This window comes from Thunnus maccoyii, chromosome 12 (assembly GCF_910596095.1).
Source record: "Thunnus maccoyii chromosome 12, fThuMac1.1, whole genome shotgun sequence".
NCBI classification, from domain to species: Eukaryota; Metazoa; Chordata; class Actinopteri; order Scombriformes; family Scombridae; genus Thunnus; species Thunnus maccoyii.
The window spans coordinates 10,357,959-10,379,070 of NC_056544.1; the positions used below are offsets into that span (position 1 = coordinate 10,357,959).

Below are 21,112 nucleotides of genomic sequence, written 5' to 3' on the forward strand. Positions count from 1 at the left end.
CCAAAAGGGAAAACTCTGCCCTCAAAAAGGAGGTGAGGGAACTGGTGGTTCTGCTGTGGAGGTATTTGAGTTAATGTGTAACCTGTGTTAATGTTTTTTCTCTTTTGTTTTTGTTAACCAGTGTTCAGAAAATATGGTATCCCGCAGCAGTGGATATCTGCCGCTCTCCGAAGGGTTGTGCGGCTTGGCGTGTTTTATGTCTGACAGTTAAAATATATGTGCTGTTAGTTTCAGGAATGCTGGTGTAACATGGAAACATGGGAGTGTCACTCACAGAGCAGATGTTTTGCTTTTAATCATTCATATTAAGCTGAAGCTTTTTGGTGTTTCGGTGCTTTGATTCTTCCTTACAAAACCAATGCCATTATGTTTTTCTGTGTCCCACTTGTTTTAAGGAAATAGCTTATAGAAAAAAAACGAGTGCAGTGACTGTGATCATAAGGAGAAATCCGCACTGAGTTTATTTTTATTTTTCACTTATGCATATTTTCCTTTATTCACAAGCTTCTTGATGTAATATCCTAAATATTGAGATAAAATGTTGTTCTCTTGCAGTTTGTTGAACATTTGTTTAATTTCTCGTAATTAAACTGTGGACCCAAAACTATATTACTGTTCTCCAGTATTTTATAATCACTTCATCATAAAAACGCAGCTATTTTATAGCTATAGCAATGAAGAAACTCTCTTTTTCCTACATGTAGCCCTATGTTTTGTTCCCCAGCAACAACCATAACGTACACTATGTTAAGATTGATAAGTACTCCCTATTTAAGATAGATAGATAGATAGATAGATAGATAGATAGATAGGTAGATAGATAGATAGATAGATAGATACATAGATAGATAGGTAGATAGATAGATAGATAGATAGATAGATAGATAGATAGATAGATAGATAGATAGATAGATAGATAGATAGATACATAGATAGATAGATAGATAGGTAGGTAGATAGATAGATAGATACATAGATAGATAGATAGGTAGGTAGATAGATAGATAGATAGATAGATAGATAGATAGGTAGATAGATAGATAGATAGATAGATAGATAGATAGATAGATAGATAGATAGATAGATAGCAATATATAAACATATAACTACTTTTTTGGAAAGACTCAATACTCTCAGTAAATATTATATTAGCTGGTTGCATTCAAGAATTCATTTTCAGCAAACTATTATCAGACTTCAGCGCTTGAAGCTGTTTTGCAGTGATGTGATTTAGTTGAGTCCAAAATTACAATCATGTGTCAGCACAATTTGCATCTACAAAGGAAATCTATGCTAGGTCCATGAGATCCAGGAAAATCTGAAGAGAGAGAATCCATGGATAACAACACAGCACTTTGAGGAATTGGATCCTAGCGAGCAAAAACCTCAACGAAGCAAAAACCCAACCAAAAAAATTCAACTTGTGCAGCATGCAGGCTCTGGTCCAATGTTGTGGCACGGGAGGCGCAGCCCATTAAGTTATTGTTTAGTCCAAAATGACATTTACTTGTAGTTTGAGTCTAATCTGAATAAAAAGTTGAAATAACTGACAAAACAACTGCATTTATGTCAGATAAACTTATGTTTAATGTTGCATCTTGCAGGGAGGAAGCTTGACTTCTTGTTCTTTAACTTTTTGTCACTGTTCACTCTGTACAGAGCAACTCCTGCTTTACTATACACACACACACACACAGCAATGAGTCTATTTTTATTGCTCTGTGAAGTAACTGGAAGGTGCTATTATTGCCACTTCTACTGTTGTGGTCATAAAAATTTTAAAAGTTACATCTTTTTCTCTGTTATCTGTTGCTTTCTGTGCACTCTTTTTATGTAGCGGGTTGTTTATTGTGCCGTAAACAAGCTTTTTATGTAACTTCGATAACACTTGGCTCAGAGGCAGCCATGTTTCTGAGTGATATGCACTCTGTTTGCCTTGTGTCAACTAAGGCTACGTTCCCACCATTCAAGGTCGGGCTATACACCGAGGTGGTAAATCCAGTTTGAGAAGTGTGACCTGAAACATGATGCTGTGTACGACGTGCGGCAGTGCTATGCCTCAGAGTGTTGGTTGAAGGAATGCTTATTAATTACACAGATGTCTGTGGTATCGAATATTGTAGGGATTGGTTCATATTGTAGGCAGTGTTGATTTTGTAATGTCTCTCTTGCACGCTAATAATTTCAGACTTGTCTGACAATGATGTTTGTATTACAGTTTGGGGGATTTTGAGAAAGAAAGAAAGAAAGCAAGAAAGAAAGAAAGAAAGAAAGAAAGCAAGAAAGAAAGAAAGAAAGAAAGAAAGAAAGAAAGAAAGAAAGAAAGAAAGAAAGAAGGAGACCAATCATGTGAGTGCTGCCTCGTCACAAGAGTACCTTTCACACAGGGGTTAAAGGATAGAATTCCAGGTCATCTCTTTGGTTCCACAAGACTCGCCAAGGCACAACCACGAGTGTAACCCGAGCCAGAGGTAAACAACTGTTCCACACGGAAGCGCTGGGGAGGTGTGAAAGGGGGGCAGCGCTGCACATGAGACAAATCATCAGGGTTATTTGGGAACCCGCCATGTCATAGAAGGGCCTGCTGTCTCGGGCCTTGCATCTGACACCTGCAGGTGACAGATTTCCAGGACTAGTCAGTGTCCTCTGCCTGGATCAGTTTGCTCCAAGGTGCGGTAACACTGACAGGAGACAAGAGGGAGGAAACATAATAACATCACACATCTGCTATAGGGATACTGTTAGCATTGGAGAGGCCCCTTGCTATAATTTATGTATGTATGTATGTTCCTAAATAGTGAGTGCACCAGGAAAGCTGAAATTTCCCAGTATTCATCCTTTATTTCCTAATTGCAAATATTGATGAAAATATTACTGACACATGTAGAAGTGTACTCAAAGAGATTCCTTTTTCGATGTGCAACCTGAGCTTTGAATCTTTTATGCGCATGTAAACAGGTAACAGCAATCCTCATCGAAGTATGGGCTTCAAGGGCCATACTTGGTCCATATCTGACCTGTGGGAGTTGATGATCCTCATCCAGGTCCAACAGTTCACGCACAGTTCACAGACTACCACAGGAGATCTGGGTGGATTGAGAGATCACATTCCTCTGCCAGGACACAGGAGAGGATGGAAACCACCACATATAGTCCTGCTTTGTTGAGCCAACTTTAGTTATACTGGCATTTTTGCTGGTTGTATATGTATTTTTGAGGGCTATGTTGCTACAAGAAAATTATTTCATTAAAGCTTGTTGCTTTACAGCGTGGACAGGTAAAGACAGAGAGGAGGGATGAGGCAAGAGTAAGTAAAAAAGAGAGAGAGAGGTTAGGCAGTCAGAGTCTGGGAAACAACATTTCTATCAGGACCTCCCAAAAAACTGGTCTGACTGGAGTAGTGGACTAAAGGAAAATGTACTTAACATACAGTCCAGTTTTCCTCGAAGGAAAGATCTGCTTAATAATTTGTCTCACAAGAGGAATACTGCCATCAGCAACACTGACTTAAGATCAGAGTTCAGCTCAGTGTATTTACTGTGCTGTTCACCGTTCATTATCAAAACTGATTATTATCAGGACTCATTATATTTGCTTGGTGACTAATTCAGTGGTCACCGTTGACGCACACTGTGATGTGAAAATAAGGTGCTAAGTGAGAGGAAGGTAGTTGGTAGACCACATGGACGGTTCACAGCAGCTTTCAGTTAGGTGCTCACCGCTCGCTGTATGACTAAAAGATGCTGCACAACACTTTCTTAGTTCTATTGTTTCCATTCACATTCATACCCCAGTGGAATTACCCTTTTATACCCACTTGCACACCACAGGTATCAGAGAAAACATTAATTACATTAGTGTGAGATCACAGAAAGTGATCGTTACTGCTACAAGACTAGTTAAGCTAATACTTGTAGGGTCTTTTGGTTGGTGTGGTCCATTAAAACTACACTCTGTTTGGCGACTTTCATATTAACAGAAAAAAAAGTAATTTCCTGTTTGGATAGTCCTCATTACTCAGACCAGTCTAGCATGAAGAGTGAGAGATTTACCTGGCTGTGATCCAACGATCCTAATCTGCCTTTAGAAAGCCAGTGAGACTTATATACGAGCACTATATGTTTTACTACATTATATGCATTACTACATTACAATATGTGACAACTAAGCAAACACTACTTCTGGAAAGGGGCAAGCAAAACAATGATTATCCCAGTTTTTCTCTATAGCACCTCAATAATACTATGGTTTTTAATGCAGCCATACACTTCAGATGTTTTTATGTTTTGTCTGTGTTCAAAAATATTTCATTCATCTGTATTTTCAATGGTTGAAATGACAATAAACCTGAATTTGAACTTGAACAGCTACACACTAGCCACACTTAGCATTTAGCGTCAATAAATAATATATATATAGCTACATATCTGACCATTTTAAATGTATGGTACTTTTGTTACTGTTGGACTTGTTTCTTTCAGTTTGTCTTTGAAGAAACTTTCAAACCTTCTGATGTCACCTCACAACAGAAACCAGCAATACAAGTGCCAGTGAAACTTACTGCAGCATAGTGGTAATGTACCACTAATACCAACCACAACCAAGTCACTATGAAGATAAAGTCAAAGCTGACTTTTGGAAGCTTTGATTTTATCTTCTCAGTTAGCAGTGCTGTTGCAAGCTTCTCTTGATCAAACAAGATTCATTGTAATGACAAGAACTGAATTTTTCATTCTTACAGAGGAGGTTAGGTTGAGTTTAAGGGGACTTTGTCACTAAAGACTGTTATTTGCATCCGAGTTCCTACCAACAGTCGGTGTTTGTTCATGACTATGATCTTGCTGCCAAACTTTCCTTGAACTAAGTGCATGTAACATCTCCTGTCTTCGCTCCACTGTCTTACCCTTGAAGAATATGTTAAGTATGGTGATATTCTACATTCTATTTTTTGACAACAAATCCCACAAAAAGATCAAAATCAACAATGAATTGATGTTACTAACAAGTATTGCCAGTATAGCCAAAGCCTAATATACTTCAGCTTATTCTTCTGTGTTACAGAGCTCCATTGTTGTCCAAAAACTATTGAGTAACAAGGTTTGCGCTCTCACACTAACACATTGTTGGTTTTACTCATTTGTTGTTGCCAATAACAAAAATATTAAATATCACCAGTCCTGTCCTGTACATTTGTTTAGTATAAGGTGAACAACTTCAACTTCAACTATAAAGGACCTCACACATGAAAAGTTAATTATTTCTGAAGATATTTCTACAAACGTTCATCACACAGCACTTCATGGATATGTGTCTCCAGTGAGAAATCCAGAGACCGTTTGGATCTGTCAGGACCTGAGGATGGATGTCTAGCATTTCAAATGTGGGAGTTAAGACACCATCTCATCTCAACGGGCTCATAGATTTTCATTAACCACCCCTCAAAGTGAGCTGTTGGCTTTGTAGCTTTAAATGGTTGTGGGTATTGCTTTACACAAGTTCTATCCGAGACCAGTCAGTGTGTCATACGTGGTTCCTTAATGTGGTATCTCCACTGGCTCTGCAAAACCAGCACAACAGACTGCCAGCACAGCAGCAACCACTTTTATTTTTCCATAGAAGGATGAATCACTCTCGAATGAACACTTAGTGACCCATGACTTAAAGGCCAAGATTAGCCCTAGCAACTGAAGCTCTCTGGGGTCCATAATCGATGCTGAGGGCTAAACACCCTGCTGTTTGCCTGAGCTCTCTCCCCTTGTCGTCCTATCCGAGTTACAGCAAAGGAGAAGCAATCAGTAGCCAACACAAATTTGTACAGTCAGATGAGAACACATAGAAGACAACTGTATCTTAAAGGATATTGCTGCCGATTTTCTATATTTTTCTTATTATCAACAAATGTCAATCATCATCATTAGCTTGTTGTGCTTGTTGTCACAACCTCCTGACTTTGTGCTACATTGTAAATTTCTCAAGTAACTTCAGCACAAAGTCAAGAGGTTGTGATATGTAGCACAACATGCCAGCAAAGCTGTAAACGGAGCTGCATTCCCACACATGCTCAGTAGCGTCTGCTGTCCAAGGAACTACTCTCCAGAGACTGAAAACCTTTTATTAGTCTTTGGAGCTGTTTCTAAACAAACTACCGTAACTGGAATCTTTGTAATGAAGAAACATATAACCCACTGCAATGGTGTGGCTGAACAACAGAGGTTTACGGCAGAGAAGAATCAGATATATCAGGCTTTGGATAGACACACAATACTTGTAGGTAGGATGATTTCATTGTTGGTTTGTCTCTGCACATGAGACTTGTTGACAATAAGAAAAACAAAGATAATCGCCAGGCTTATCCTTTAGAAGGAATACTTTGACATTTTGGAAAATGTCTTTTCGTTTTCTTGCTGAGAGTTAGATAAGAAGATTGATTCCACTCTAGTTCTGTACGCTAAATATTAAGCTACCACCAAATGCTGGTTAGCTTAGTTTAGTATATAAACTGGAAACAAGGGGAACAGGTAGCCTGGCTCTGTCTGAAGTTAATAAAATCCACCTGCCAGCACCTCTAAAACTTACAATATAACACATTATATCCTGTTTGTTTGATCTGTATAAAAACCCAAATGTAGAAAAGGTTCAGTTTTGAGTCTCCACCGGTTGAGAGGCACATAACTGCCATTAAACCAGTACTTGTTGTTTTGACACTTCAGTTTTGTACAGATTAAACAAATGAGATATAACATCTTAATGAGAGTGATATCAATCTTCTCATCTAACTCTCAGCAAGAAAGCAAATTAGCATATCTCCCAAAATGTCAAAATTTTCCATTCATTCTATTTTTTTTGAGCTTGCCTCAAACATATTTATACAGTACATACAGAATGTCCCCTGAAGACATATTCGGGGTGGAGGAAGTCAAATCAAAGCGTCCAATCAGACATTTTGGCCAATTTCAGACTTAAAAAAAAAACAGCAGCAGCAGCACGCTCACAGCTTCCTGTTGTCATCTTCCTGTACTTTTTTGTTTGTCCTCTGAGTGACACTCACATGTTCCTTGTAAATTGAATCAGATGGGAACACTGTGTACACACCGTGCCTGCCTTGAATCAAGACCCCATGACCTTCCCACATGACTACTTGAGGACTAATTGCAATTGATGGTCTTGTCTATAGTGTTCTTTTCATTAGCAGCAGCCTTGTAAAAGCCTGTGTGTTCACAGGAGGACCATCAATTCTTATTTGTTGCATGACGCCACGGGAAGGATTGATTTAGACACTTATGTATGCTACATTAAGCATTTTACGTAAGCTTTACAGTGTAATTTGTTGAATTTGCTGTGGAATGTAAGAGGAATCATATTATCTGTATTAGGCAATCTTTCTCTAATCTCTCAGTTACCAGAACATGCTTATTTGACCTATGAGTGACTATGCAGAAATTTCACTATTGTTGTGTTTTTTGAAACTGACAGGATTTTACATTCATTGTGCTTGAACATTACAAATTACAGTCTGCTAAAAACCACCCTGTGAATGTTAAAGGCCAGCGAACATCCCAACTGAGGGTGTTTTTTATTCTCTTGGGCAGTTTCCCTAGAGCGAATGATATCTCAAACACTATAAAGTGCAATAAAATGCTGGAGGAACACACAGTATTTTTTTAATGCGATTATCTGCTCAAAATAATTTTCATACATCTTTGTCACACAAGTTACACAAGTTAGAGGACACGATAAGCCAACACAAACAGCTGGTACAGTAGAAGTTTATTAACTTCTTTCACAGGTTCTTGGACAGCACCCTCATCTTTTTCTCTCAGGAGTCACTTTATATTTTCAAGACAGAATGAGAGTTGAAGTTGGCCAAATTAGCAGACAGCTAATAAAATAATTCATACATTGTTAAAATATTTGTTAAAACTCAACAAGGGGTGGAAATCTAGCTCAAGCATATCATCTTACAAAACGTTGACTGGACGGAATTTATTTGGTTCAGACCCCTGAAACAAAGGAATCCTTTATATTTATATAATAGTATCTTTTCATTGTGAATGGCCTTAGGGTGCCTCTTCATGCCCAGAGGTCAGGCCAGGTCATTACAAACAACATGCGCTTCACTGTTTGGCAAACAGTTTGTTCACACTATGTGGGATGTAAAAGCCATCAGCAAGTCTTTCAACCTCAGACAAATTTGTTGCAGTCGTTTTAGGGCGCTGAAATTGGTTTGGTTTTTTTCATGAAAATGAAATAAATGTTTTTTAAATATTTAATTGTCAGCGAATGCTCAAAAAGGGTTAAATAATGTAAGGAGGGAAGCTATTATCTATTACTTTTAATGTTTTCACTAACAGCCAATAAGCTTATTATGGTTCCCCTTTCATTTTCAAAACCAGAATATGTTAGGAGTTGTTCTACATTCATATGGAGGCAAACAAACCACACCAGTGTGTAAAGTTGCATGTAAATACCATATTGGTATTCATATTTGTTATATTATAAACATATTTGTCACATATCTAGTGCTTTATCTCACCCATCTAAGACAATGGTACTCAAAGTGGGGTGTGGGGACCCCTAGAGGTCCTTGAAGGGGTTCCAGGGGGTCCCCAGCAAAAAGGGGAATCGTTTATTTTCACTATAATTCCATCCATAAGTAACACAATGACAGACTGTGTGACTGTTTTGGTCATGAGTTTCATACACTTTTTGTAATAAAACATCTAAAAGCAAAAATCTTATCAGATGGGGGTCCATGGTCTAATTTGTGCCAGTTAAGGGGTCCTTGATGTGAAAAAGTTTGAGAACCACTGGGCTAAGACACCTCTGGCTTTACTTTGGCAACTGATAGCTGTCCTAAAGTGAAACATGATAAAATAACTGAGCAAAAGTTTGAATAGATTTTTCTATGGGTCTAATAAAATACTCTTAAGGGAAAGGAAGTGCTTTCTTTATAGGGAGGAGAATGAAGAATACACTTAAATAAAAGAAATCCTTCAGTAATTAAGACACATACTGAGTTAATTTTCATCCTTACTGATGCCAGGTATGTCCAGCAGACCCAATGAATGAATTGAATGAATTAATGAATCTCAGATGACCGCACAGATCAGAACTAAAATCTAATTATGGGCCAGTTTTCTCTTATATAGTTTTTTTTTTTTTTTTTCAGAAAAATTCTCTCCCTTTTCTCTCTAATTTGAAAGGCCAGCTCCACTGCACTGTGGTCCATGTCACTGCTGACTCCCTCTGTTGGCCTGGTGAGGGTGTAGACAGCCATGTTTCCTCCAATGCACATACTGTTACCAGACACTTCCTTTCCCTTTCACTGAGAAGCTTTAAGCTTTTTGTTATTCTCCCCAGTTTACAATTTAGTCATCAGTCAATTCTCCATGTGTGCTACGGCCCCTGTTACTGCCAACCCCCTCTGACATTTTAAAAAACATCAATACACTGAAAACTGCTGCTTGTTGCTGCTGGAAACATTTTTGTTGAAAGCAGTGGGCCTGAAGCATGCAGTTATTGTGTCTGGCAATGCCTTTTGTCTTATAGCACCTGTTAGGACAGAACAAATTACACAACTCTCCGCAAAATACCTTCCAAAGTCAACTTAAGAAGAGGTTAAATCAGCCAGAGTAACTGGAAACATGGAGTGAAGAGATTTTAACCGACAGTTTGAAGTTTCATTGGGGCTTAATGTTCCCAGAGATTCATAATATTTCAACCAGCCCCCCCAAGTAGGAGTTTCTAGCACAGGGAGATAACACACTGCCCCGCTGGCTTCTCACCTGTGGACACTGCCACTTATTGAACCTATGTCTATGTGAGACATAGGTGTAGGACAACTGCAGTATTCAGATCAACAATATTCCAAATTTGGACCAATAGTCAAATTCTGAACACAATATTTAAATCCGACTTGTATGCTATGAAGCAGCAATCATTAAAAAATACTAAATAATGTTTTTAATCCATGGCAGCCGGCTGTTTCTTGGATAAGGCACAACAGTGAAAGCAGTAAAGTCAGCGTGTGTTTGGAACAGAGAATTATTTCTGGCTTCTCATGTCTCATGATCAGAACCATGTGTCCGCCACGTGGAGGGTTTGCTTTATTTGTTTAAGGCTTAAGGAGAAACATTTCAATGTTTCTTTGAGGACAAAAGACGGAGAGATGAGTAATACTCCATGTTAAAATGTTTAAGAAAAACATTGCCTTTGGTTGCAAAACTGTCTGTCTGCGGTTCTGACTTGGGAAACTGATAAGAGAAATGAGTTCTATTTATGACACTGTTGGCATTGAAAACAAACCTCAGAGAACTGCGATAAATTGAAGTGAAAGCACAAAAAAAATGACAGAAAATAAAGCAATTAATGTGGTTAATAAATCAGATCAATTAATGGCAGGGATAGTTTATCAGTTTGCTTTTTTAACCAAGGTCACACATGGAAAGCTTTTATCATTTTAGATATAGTGTATGTTTCATTACAGTTATAGTACAAAAAAGGGCAAAGAAAAAATTGCAACAAATATGATTTTAACCACATTTTCACCAGCAGGCATTTTTAAAAATCATATTAGGGCCATTTTACTTTGGCTAGTTGTACCATATTTATGAGAAAGTTTAAGTGTTGACATTTTCAGAGATTTGAACCAAACTCTTCTGAAAACCAAAGGCAGTGAAAAACAAAAGTATCACATATTTGTAAGAACACTTGAGGGCCACAAAATGCACATTTGTTCAGATACTTTTGGGGCCCTAAAGGCATTAAACGGTCAATTTAAGGGCATAATACACTGAATGTTTTAGCAAAATATTACCCCAGAGGCCCTTATTTACCTAACTCTAATACATGTCTGTAGGGAGGGTGTGGTGTTACTGTGTGTGCACTGGAAGGCAGAGGTGAAGGGTTTTGAATTCAATTGGCTCCCGCTCTCTCTTCGGATGGGAGGAGGCAGGGAGCCAGTGCAGCGACGCCTGGCAATGTCTTTGCGTTTAAATCACTTACACCCAGATCCTGGCCGTGCTGTTCAGGATATTGTGGAGCTTCTGTGAGACTCCTGCCAGGGATCCATAATCTGAATCTGCCAGAGTGAGCAAGACTTTGGAAATGCTCTTGAGACACAAGGAGATGGAAGCTCGCAAAACAGTTTTATCTAGCAATTGAAAGTCAAGTGAGGGTCGACTGCTGGTCGGTAGGGCAGAGGGCTTTGTTGTGCAACAGAGCGAAGATTATATGTAAATGTTGGACTCTGATTGTGGTGCAACCAACTAGGATGTCCCTGGTGTTGTTGTTGCTGAACTAAAGGAAGTTGTGTCTCATCTTTAAAGTGTCAAAGCAGATGCAGAGATATGATGAAGCAGCAGAGAGCAATACACAGTGAACATGGGATACTTTTTTGTATATGTTTGTTTACAGTATTCATGTTTATCTTTTACAGTTTTGCAATTTGCACGTTTTAACTATTTGAAGAAGTATACCCTATCGTATAACTGTCACTGTGTTGTATCACCAAACTTTATCAAGCATTACATAATGTGGACTTAAAATTGTAGCATGTGTTGAAACAAAATAATGTCTGTTATCACTGTGAAGCAGAATATTTGGGATTAATTTTGAAGATATACTGTATGTGCATCACAAGAATGCATTTCCGAAAGATTTATCCGTCCTGTTCTCTATGTGGTGCCATGGAGGGAGACATGGCACCACATGCTGTTTACTCCTGACAAATATAGAGGCGGAGAACCTGGTTCCCATGGAGACATTCATCTGTTTTGTTCTGGTGTGCACAAAGTGATCCAGGTGTTGGAGGGGGTCAGCAGAGTCTGAATAAGTGTTAATGAACTGAGCTGAGGGCTGCAGTGCTATGAGTTGCAATGGGAGTCAATTAAGACCCGCATAATATGATCGCACACACACACACACACACACACAGAAACACACACCAAGGCATGGATGCAGCCGCAAACACACACATTAAAGTTCCTGCCAAGTTAAATGAAAAATCTCTACGTCAAGCTGATCTCATTAGTTAAGCTTCAAGGATCATCTATATATACAGTTTATCACCATATGTGTGTGTGTGTGTGTGTGTGTGTGTGTAGATGACTTGCCTTCATGTGAATCCTCTCAATCAGTTAAAATCTGTGCTATTATTCTAATGAAGTGCCAAATTTTAAGATTTAACAAGGAGAAAGAGGCTGATCAGGATAATAAATTCACAGGAAAGTCCTTCCAAGCACTGAGCTTGATAGTTTCACCAGGCGGCCAGTTACTCATGTCCTTTTCAAGATGAGCTCCCACAGAGGACTCATATTTTACAGAAAATATTCCTAAGTACTAATCCTAACAACTCTGTCAGCAGGCAGGTTGTTTTTCTGTTATCTACTGTATCCAGCAGTGGGACCCCTGAGTTGAACCCCCACAGATTACATCAGTGGAGAAAAAAACACTGAGAAGCTGTTCTTATGGTGTATTTAATATGTCAGAAACACATCTAAAATCTCCATATCTTGATATATTATGAAAAAAGAATACCACAAAATCACATCGACAACAATCAGACAAAACACTTCCAAACTGAAAACAAAAGTTTCAGTCACTAATTCTGTTTTAATCACACAGAATTTTGTAAAATTATAAGATGATGCGATGGCCACAGACTGTCGCCGCAGCCCTCCTGGTTACAAGCAGCTTGTCTGTATGTGTAGGGTACCTGCTCCTGAGTCCTGAGTGGATTAACAGATCAGGTTAATATGATCCTTTCAGTGGAGATCACTGTCTTGACTGAGCCTCGAGGCATTACTCTGACAGCCTGGGAGTTTAAAATCGGGTAAAAGTGCACCTGCGCTGGTCAGCCTCAGAAAAACCTTTGCTCTGATAATCAAAGGTGGAAGAAGTGTTAATGAAATAATGTGGAAGTAGCATTTACCAATGTCTATTATTAAAGTTGATCTAGCTGAAGGTAATTTAACTACATTATATACTGCTGTGTAGTTTTATCGGTAACAATGTCATATTTTATGAAATTGTCAAATGTTTTCTTTGCAAATCATTAATCCACAAATTAACTAGTAAGTATAACTTTGAAATAAATGCAGTGCGGTAAAAAATACAAAATTTCCCTCTGAAATGTAGTGGAGTAGAAGTAGAAAGTAGCATAAAATGCAGTGTATTACAAGTACCTCAAAATTGCACAAGTAGCTGAGTAAATGTGCTTAGTTATATTCCACCACTGCTAATACGAATAAATACATAATGTTGTTTTACAATGTACATTAAAGGCTACTTAAAGTAGATGAAAGGAGCAGAATTTCCTGTTTTTCTTCCAATTAAAGCTTTAACTCGATCAATGCAGCATGTTAGCAACCAAATATACCTGATAGTATTCACATGCAATTATTAATCATTTTATTTTATTGTATTACATTGTATTTTATATACACCTTTGATCTTTATTAGTCATTTACTGAAATGAATTAAAGCAGATACAATATTAATTGTGGAACACAATGAAACAAGACACCAACAAATTATACTTCAGAATGTCACCCTTTTAAAAAAAAAAAATATTTACATTATAATCTGCAATACTTCAGAGAACAGGCAGTGGTGATTACACTTCTATCCAGGAACATGTCTATATAATCCACTTAATGCTGCAAAAATCTTCAAGCCATTATTATACCGCACTCTGAGAGTGTTGATCTTTTCTAGGAGGACACAGCTGTTGTTATTTCTAACAAACATCTGCTATAGGGAAGCTAGAGGGAAGTCAGACTTCACTTTATTATGATATGCTTTCTGGCAATATGTTAATCTGTTTCATAAATTATATCAATGGCTGTAAAATTCTGGACCATTTAAGTCAATATTTCACAGATGTCATGTCAGACTTTAAAGCACAGTCAGCAGAAATTCTTCTCTCTGAAAAACATCCCTGATCATTAGTTGAATAAAGTTGATGAAGAAAATCAGAACGAAGACTTCGCACTGATCATAGCTGTCACGTTATCTTAAGACTCTCAGGATAGTTTGTAATATCCAAGAGGCCACAAACAAGACTGCAGGACAGAAATGATTTTAACAGCAGTTGAGTTCCCAGTTTGATTCTGTACCCACTCATTGATTTCTCTTTTTTTTCTCTCTCTCTCTGGCAGCTGCACTCTGCTGATTACAGCAGTTTGAGTTAGAGTTTGGATCAGCTCCAGATCCAATACAGCACTGAAGAGAGGGGAAGCCCTCCAGTTAAGTGCTGCTCTGTCGATGCACTTCATCAGTCTAAATGCCGAGTTGCTGTATACAGATCATAAAACATTTCATTCTAAAAGGGTTTTACTGCAGTGTATCGTCATATTTTATGTGTTATTTGCAGAAATACAGGTCAAATATTATCATGGATAACTATGCAAACCTGCCTTTAGTGTATTATATGTAGAGCAGCTGTGTATACCGTAACTTTGGAGAAATAGGATTTGGGCAATTAGCTCACATTCATTTAAGATGGTTCTGTCTGACAGTAAGCTGTGCAGAAGGTCAAAGGTCAGATCTGAGTACATGTGAAGGTTTGTATACATCAGCCTCTTTGACCTAATAGCCTACTTCTCTAAGAATCCTAAACATTTACATTTAAGATGCAACAGCTGACCAAGAGTCAGAGACATATTGCAGTGTAAATGGTAATGTTAATAAAATAGGAAGGTTATAATTAAGAGGTAAAAAAAAGAGGTTTACAATACGTAGTTTCTCATATTAGTCATAATAATGTTGAGAAGTGGTCACCAGATGTTCTTCCCTCTGTTTATCCGTCTGATTTTGTTCTTCTTGAGAGCATTTTCAGTGTGTCATTTCTTTAATCCTTCTTTCAGTTTTACATTTTCTTATGTAGAGGTAGTAGCATTAGTAGCCAATTATTGTCTGTTTCTTGATTTTTTATTATTGAATGATTTCCATTGCTGATTAATGTGAAGTAAAAATGTTCACAAAGTGTATTTTACGGTCTTTACTTACACATTTTAAATACTCCATCAACCAACTCATAATAATCCTCATAACTTCACACTCATTCTCTTCCAGTGTTTCAAGTAATTAAATTCTTCTCCAATAGTAGTAAATGATCATGTGATAATTATTATGATAAATCGAACTCTTAATAGAGTTTTAGACAATCCATAAAGTACATATGTTACTGGTATCTCTGCTTTCATTTCTAGTCAAAGAGTTTCAGGTTTGGTGTTGGCAAAGGAAAGTGAACCAAAGCTTGATCTCTGTTGTCCTCTAGTGGCCACTCACTGTCACTGCTTCAATGTTTTCACACATTTTATTGTACTAAAAAATGTTTTATGTAAGATTTTGGGCTGAAAATCATTCCAGATACTGTATTCCATCGACCTGTAAGGTAAAATGTGTTAAAAATCAAAACTGGAAAGATCTAGTCTATCAAAGCATCTGGCTGTGTTTCCTTCATTTCAATTCATCTTTTTTATTGGTACCATCACTGCATTCACTAACTTAATTTTTGGTGTATGTCCAAATGACACAATGCTTTAGTCAACAGTTGTATAAATACTGTTGATAGAGTAACAGAGTAGTCATCGTCTTCCCATCACTGTGTTTAAACCGCAGGACTTTAACTGTGTGAGCACTTCCTCTTCTCAAATTCTGTTCCCCAATTCAGGAAGTTAGCCTTGAAAAGGCTTCGCTGCAACATTGTCGGTACTTAAAGGTTATTGAGGATGTCCAGATGATTCATTTATGCTCACTGTATTTTTCTCTGACTTCTCAGAAAGTGAACGTGGGAGATGTCCCTCTTTTCTGTGGAATCAGACTCATGTCCTGAACTTTCAATGAGATGCATTTAGAAGGAACAGAATGTAGCTATGAGCTCATTCATCCAAATGAGCCAAAAAAAAGAGTCTGATACCTCCAACTCTCAATTTAATGATACCTCAAGGTATTGAGGTATCAAGATGTAAATTCACTTGGTGGGTTCTTTATAATCCACAGTTTTTCTTTGAGTGTATTATCAAAAATTCAACTCAGTGTGAGACACAGAAGGCCTTAAGTTCAGGGTTTTACTGTAAGACACTGACAATGTAATTGTAACAGAGCTGGTTCAAGGCCGGCCAGAGACCTTTATTGGATGGCTTACTTCTTGTCTCTGTGTTGTCTCTCTTACTTTTCTATTATCTCTCTAATATATCTAATAAAAGCAAGATATGAAGAAAAGAAACATTAAAGATATGTTATTCAAGGAAAGGTGAACTGTAAAACACTGATAAATTTTGGTAGATGAATACATAATTTCTATATTTAATGTATCATGTTAATCTCAATCCATAGAATTATTATTGAGCACTTCTCAATCATTTTCTATTTAATTTTTGATCAGATGTACTGCATCCTAAATCAGTGGTTCCCAACCTGAGGACAAGATATATTTGAGGGTTTGTAAGATGACTAACAAGATAAGAAAGAAGAATTAAACACATCTCTGATTTACATGATCTGTGCCTTTTTTATTCTGAGATATTGCACCTCTTCAGACCTCTAAAATTGAAGCAATTTGAGAGCAGAACATCATTTTTTGGTTGAACAGCTTACAACTCATAAACATATGGAGCCTGTGATGAGAGTATTCTCGGCTTTAAAGCATCAAAAAACAAAAGTGTATTTACTGTCAGACATTCAACATTACTCATAGTACTCAAACTGTGGCAGCTTCTCTGTTTAGAGCAGCAGACTCGAGGTTTACCAGATGGTGGAGCTCTCTGCTACAGGTTCACTTAACACTGTGAGTTGGAGCTGACACAGTGAACACCTCGTTATCATCCATCACCACAGCAGATAAAATAATGTTTGTCTGTGTGAGTGTGTTTGTTTGTTGGAGGAGGAGAGGAAGAGCGTGGATTTCTCTGACATGTATAGAGCTCAGTGTGATAATGTGCCAGACAAAGGTGGGTATAAAGACTTTGTGTGGGACCTGTTTTCCATGAACTCTGATGCCTAAAGTCCTGTGAACAGACGTGTTGAGGCAGGAGCAGGTGGTCTGAGGTATGCCTGTCAGGAGCCGCTCCCCGGCTTCTTCTCTCCCTGTGTGGATAAGTTTTCCCTCCCTGAGGCAGCACATTTCTGCAGCACTCACAGCTACATGTAGGACAATGAAAACACATTTTTAAAAATGTTTTCAGGGATTCTTTTAACTTACTTTTCAAAACTCAAGTTTTTTAAACCCTAAACCGTTTTTAAACCAGACATTTAAATCCTCTTTGCCACTGAGGGGGATGTGTGTAATGATCTGTGTTTCTCTCAGAGCTGATAGTCACATAATTGCTCCTGAAACATTATACATACATTTTATTTACAGACTCCTTCCCTCCTTGGACGGCAATGACACAGTGTCTGCAGCCTGGCCTTTGTATTGTGGGGACTTGCTGTGATGCAGCCATATGAGAAACATGGGGGGAGTAAGGGCGGGATTTTTTTTCCTCCCCCACACATATGCACATGCTCGCACACACTCAGATACACTGATGACTACTCCTTTACCTATGTGTATGTTTAAAGCATAAGGCAATATTCAGTATTTTTCTTGTTGTTAACAAATTCTATGAAAAGACCAAAACCAACTATGAATTATCCTCTTCAGTATTGCATCTGTAGCCAAAGTTTGATATATTTTATACCTCAAATGCATTATTTACTGCTGTTTGTGTAATATTTACTAATAGAGATAATTAGATAAAACTCCACTCTGGCTCTCTATCTCTCTAGCTTTCAGCCAGAATCTACAAAATTACTGGAGATCGTCTTTATCTACTTTCGATGTCCTACCTGCTAATGTTTGTGTCTCCATCTTATTCTTGTCTGTAAACTTCTGTTTGATGGGTTTTGGTCTGATGAAGCTGCGGATGTTAGAGTTTGACCCTGCTTCTTTATTATCTACATGTATGTGTTACAGATCAAACAAAACCAAACCTCAAAACAAAAAAAAACATAGCTAAGAAATGAGGATTTTATTTTACATAATATGAATGAATAGTGGCAAAATCCCAAACAAAGCAAAGTAACAGGTGCAAAACAGTGTCAACGTCAGCAGACTGTAATAAGTTATTATTCAGACACTGTGTAAAAATCCTGAATGTCCTGAACATGTTGAATCTTTAATTTGAAAAATAATTCAAGCTTTAATACATATTTATCGTACTTGTGTTCTTAGTCACAGTTATCATACATGTTATTTAATTTCAAAGTGACATTTACTGTCGATGATTTGTGTAGATCCTTGTTTTTTTTTTTTTTATTTATGTGTGTGATCTATGTTGGCTACCAAAAACCCCCAACAAATATAAACATACACCAACACAACACCTGCAAATGTACATGCTGCAAAACATTAAACCATACTGAATCATATATGAAAGACAACGGGAAGATATATCCACTGTAAAGACAGTTCTCTTCCATTAGCAGAGGCTGGATGGAGTTACAATCCACCTAGACGTAGTCCCTGCCCGGGTCTGCAGAGCGGGTTGGTGGGTAGCGTGGAGATTTCCCTGAGCCTTTGCTGGAGCAGTTGCAGCAGAGGAAGCCTCCCCCTATAATGATGAGACATGCAGCTCCCCATCCGACGTACAGGGCACTTCCAAATTCAAACCTGTGAATGATGCACAATGAGTTGAGATATTGAGAGTTTTTTTTCCCACATTTACCTGCATCAATTCAGTAAGATTCATATCAGTGACTCACAATCATTACAATGTTTTGATTCAAGCTGTTACATAAAAAAGTGTAGAGGGGGAAAAGTCTGCACTTCTAAATTATAAAAAGGAGAACAACAGCATGATAAACATGTGAGTGTGTCCGTCCCTTGAGTCATCACACACAACCACAGTGATACCTGATAATTAGTGTGAAATGACAGAAGGAAAGTGTGACCTCACCTTGAGTTAGTCGGAGTGAATGGGTTGTAGAAATCTTGTGCTATCCTGTGGCCGTACCAAGATGTTCCCACCAGAGCAAGCAAACCTGGAAAACCACAAGAGGCAAAAACATTTCACTACAAGCTAAATCATGTCCAAACATCATTGCTTTATAAAGGTCAAAACTAAACAAACAGGTGTGGTGCATTTTTGCAGTTTTGATGTTCAAACAGTGTGTGTTCTCACATGTGTGCATCTGAATGAACTCTGACCTGCAATAATGAAGATAACTCCTCCAGCTAGAGCCACTTTGTCCTTCTGCTGCGGCTCCTCTGCCATACAGGTGGTGCACTTCATGCCCACCGTCGCCACCAAGATGGCAATAAAGCACAGCAAGATGGAGGACAACATCAGCCCTCGTGTGCCCTGTACAATCCCTGGAGACCAAGACATAGGATCATTTCATTTAAGCAGGTTTTAAAATGAATTTGTAAAGTTCTTTTCCTGATGTCTCTGTCCCTCTACACTTTCTAAATGCACACATAAATATGAATCACAGACAATGATAACACCCCTCTTTCTTTAAAAAAAAAATAAATAAATAAAAAGCTTAAATAAAACCATCTGGGTGGCCACAATTAATTCAGACTTATTTTCATAATGTACATAAATAGTAAAGCACTTAGCAAATAGTTAATAATTGGCCACACGAGTCTCTGTTTTCATTCTCAGTGTTCTTCTTCTTGTTTACAGCAGGCAGGGATTCAGATAACATGAGTCACATCCAGCTGAGTGATACTCAAAACATTCCTTTGAATGCTCATTCATCAGAATGATGAATGAGTATCTTATTATATCTAAGTCATAAATTCATTTGTAAAGATATATTTACATTTGACATCTCACACTATCAAGCACAGTGTGAAAACTTATATTCCTTCTTGTTCTTTTTATTTCCCTTTTTTCAGACTGTTTCTCTTTGATCAGCCAGCTGCTGGTATTTGACTGACATGTCTCTGCATGCATGAGGTCTTGTGGAGAGAGGAGGACACTTTCTTAGACCTCTAGGGAGGTTTGTATGACCACAGAACTTTACACATTCCTGTTTTACAATTATTTTTAAACTCTAAACATGAGGCATTTCATAAATCAATTGCATGAATTCACTATTGATCCAATTCTAAATATTGTTTAAGTGATGTACCATTCATGGTGCTATGATTTTCTTCCTACTTCCTACTTGAAAAGGAAGAAAATTTACTTTGGAAATAATGATTATAGGCTCAGTATACTCTGATGAGATGGTATATATGTTGATAGTTGTAAAGTTGTCTCATTGTTGAAGACATGACATGTAAAACAACATTACCTGGTAGTTGAAGAAGTGAATCATACACTTTACACTGAATTTGACCCGTGCTCTGTGACGCACAGGTCTTCCACAGCCCTTCATACAACGCCTGAGCTGTTATGATGTTGTCTCCTGCATAGGACGAAGCTTTCCACTCCACCATGACTGTGGATGCTATTGAGCCGATGAAGCCCAGGAAGGCCAGCGTGAAGCCAAGAAGCTGTATTCCACCATTGGCCATTGTTAAACTAAGCAAAGTAAAATGGCAAAAGATTTTTAAAAAATCCCTCTAGTTATGTAGAGATTGAAAAATTCCAAAATTAGCTTCCTTGACGTAGTTCCTGATGGTTTTTGGCGTTGGATCTTTTCCCAAGCGGTGTTGTCTCCTGTGCATCCTCAAGGAGTAACCTGGAGGGGAGGGAGGATCAAGGAATACCATCACCGCTGTCTGAGGTTGGGAGGAAGAGTACGACACCTGGTGGAGGTGATGGTCTGCTGCAGAAACTCTGATGACTCCTGAACCTCCAGATTTATGGTAAATTCTCAGTGTAAAATGCAAAGTTGCGTACAGTTAAACGACATAATCTTCACATTTTGTATTTACACCAGGTGCCAGTTTCTGTTTATATAAAGTCTGCTGTACTTGAAGAGCAAAATAAATAATAGATGCAACTGTTATTACATATAAGGCTGCAACTAAAGATTATTTTCACTATCGATTAATCTGTTGTTTATTTTCTTGATTAATTAATTAGTTGTTTGGTCCATAAAATGTCATAAAAAGTCATAACATGGTGAAAAATGTCCATCACTGTTTCCAAAATGTGTATATATGTGAATA

The 21,112-nt window shown here is 37.9% G+C and overlaps 1 protein-coding gene across 1 annotated transcript; it reads right to left on the reverse strand.

The window, feature by feature from the left end:
- Positions 1 to 18,051: 18,051 nt before the first annotated feature.
- Positions 18,052 to 20,653, reverse strand: cldn1 (claudin 1). Its single transcript, XM_042427408.1, has 4 exons — positions 20,290 to 20,653; positions 19,193 to 19,357; positions 18,942 to 19,026; positions 18,052 to 18,655 (listed from the first exon to the last, which is right to left on the reverse strand). Exons 1-4 carry the CDS (start codon positions 20,510 to 20,512, stop codon positions 18,496 to 18,498), a joined length of 633 nt encoding a protein of 210 aa, XP_042283342.1. The 5' UTR covers positions 20,513 to 20,653; the 3' UTR covers positions 18,052 to 18,495.
- Between the last annotated feature and the right edge of the window lie 459 nt (positions 20,654 to 21,112).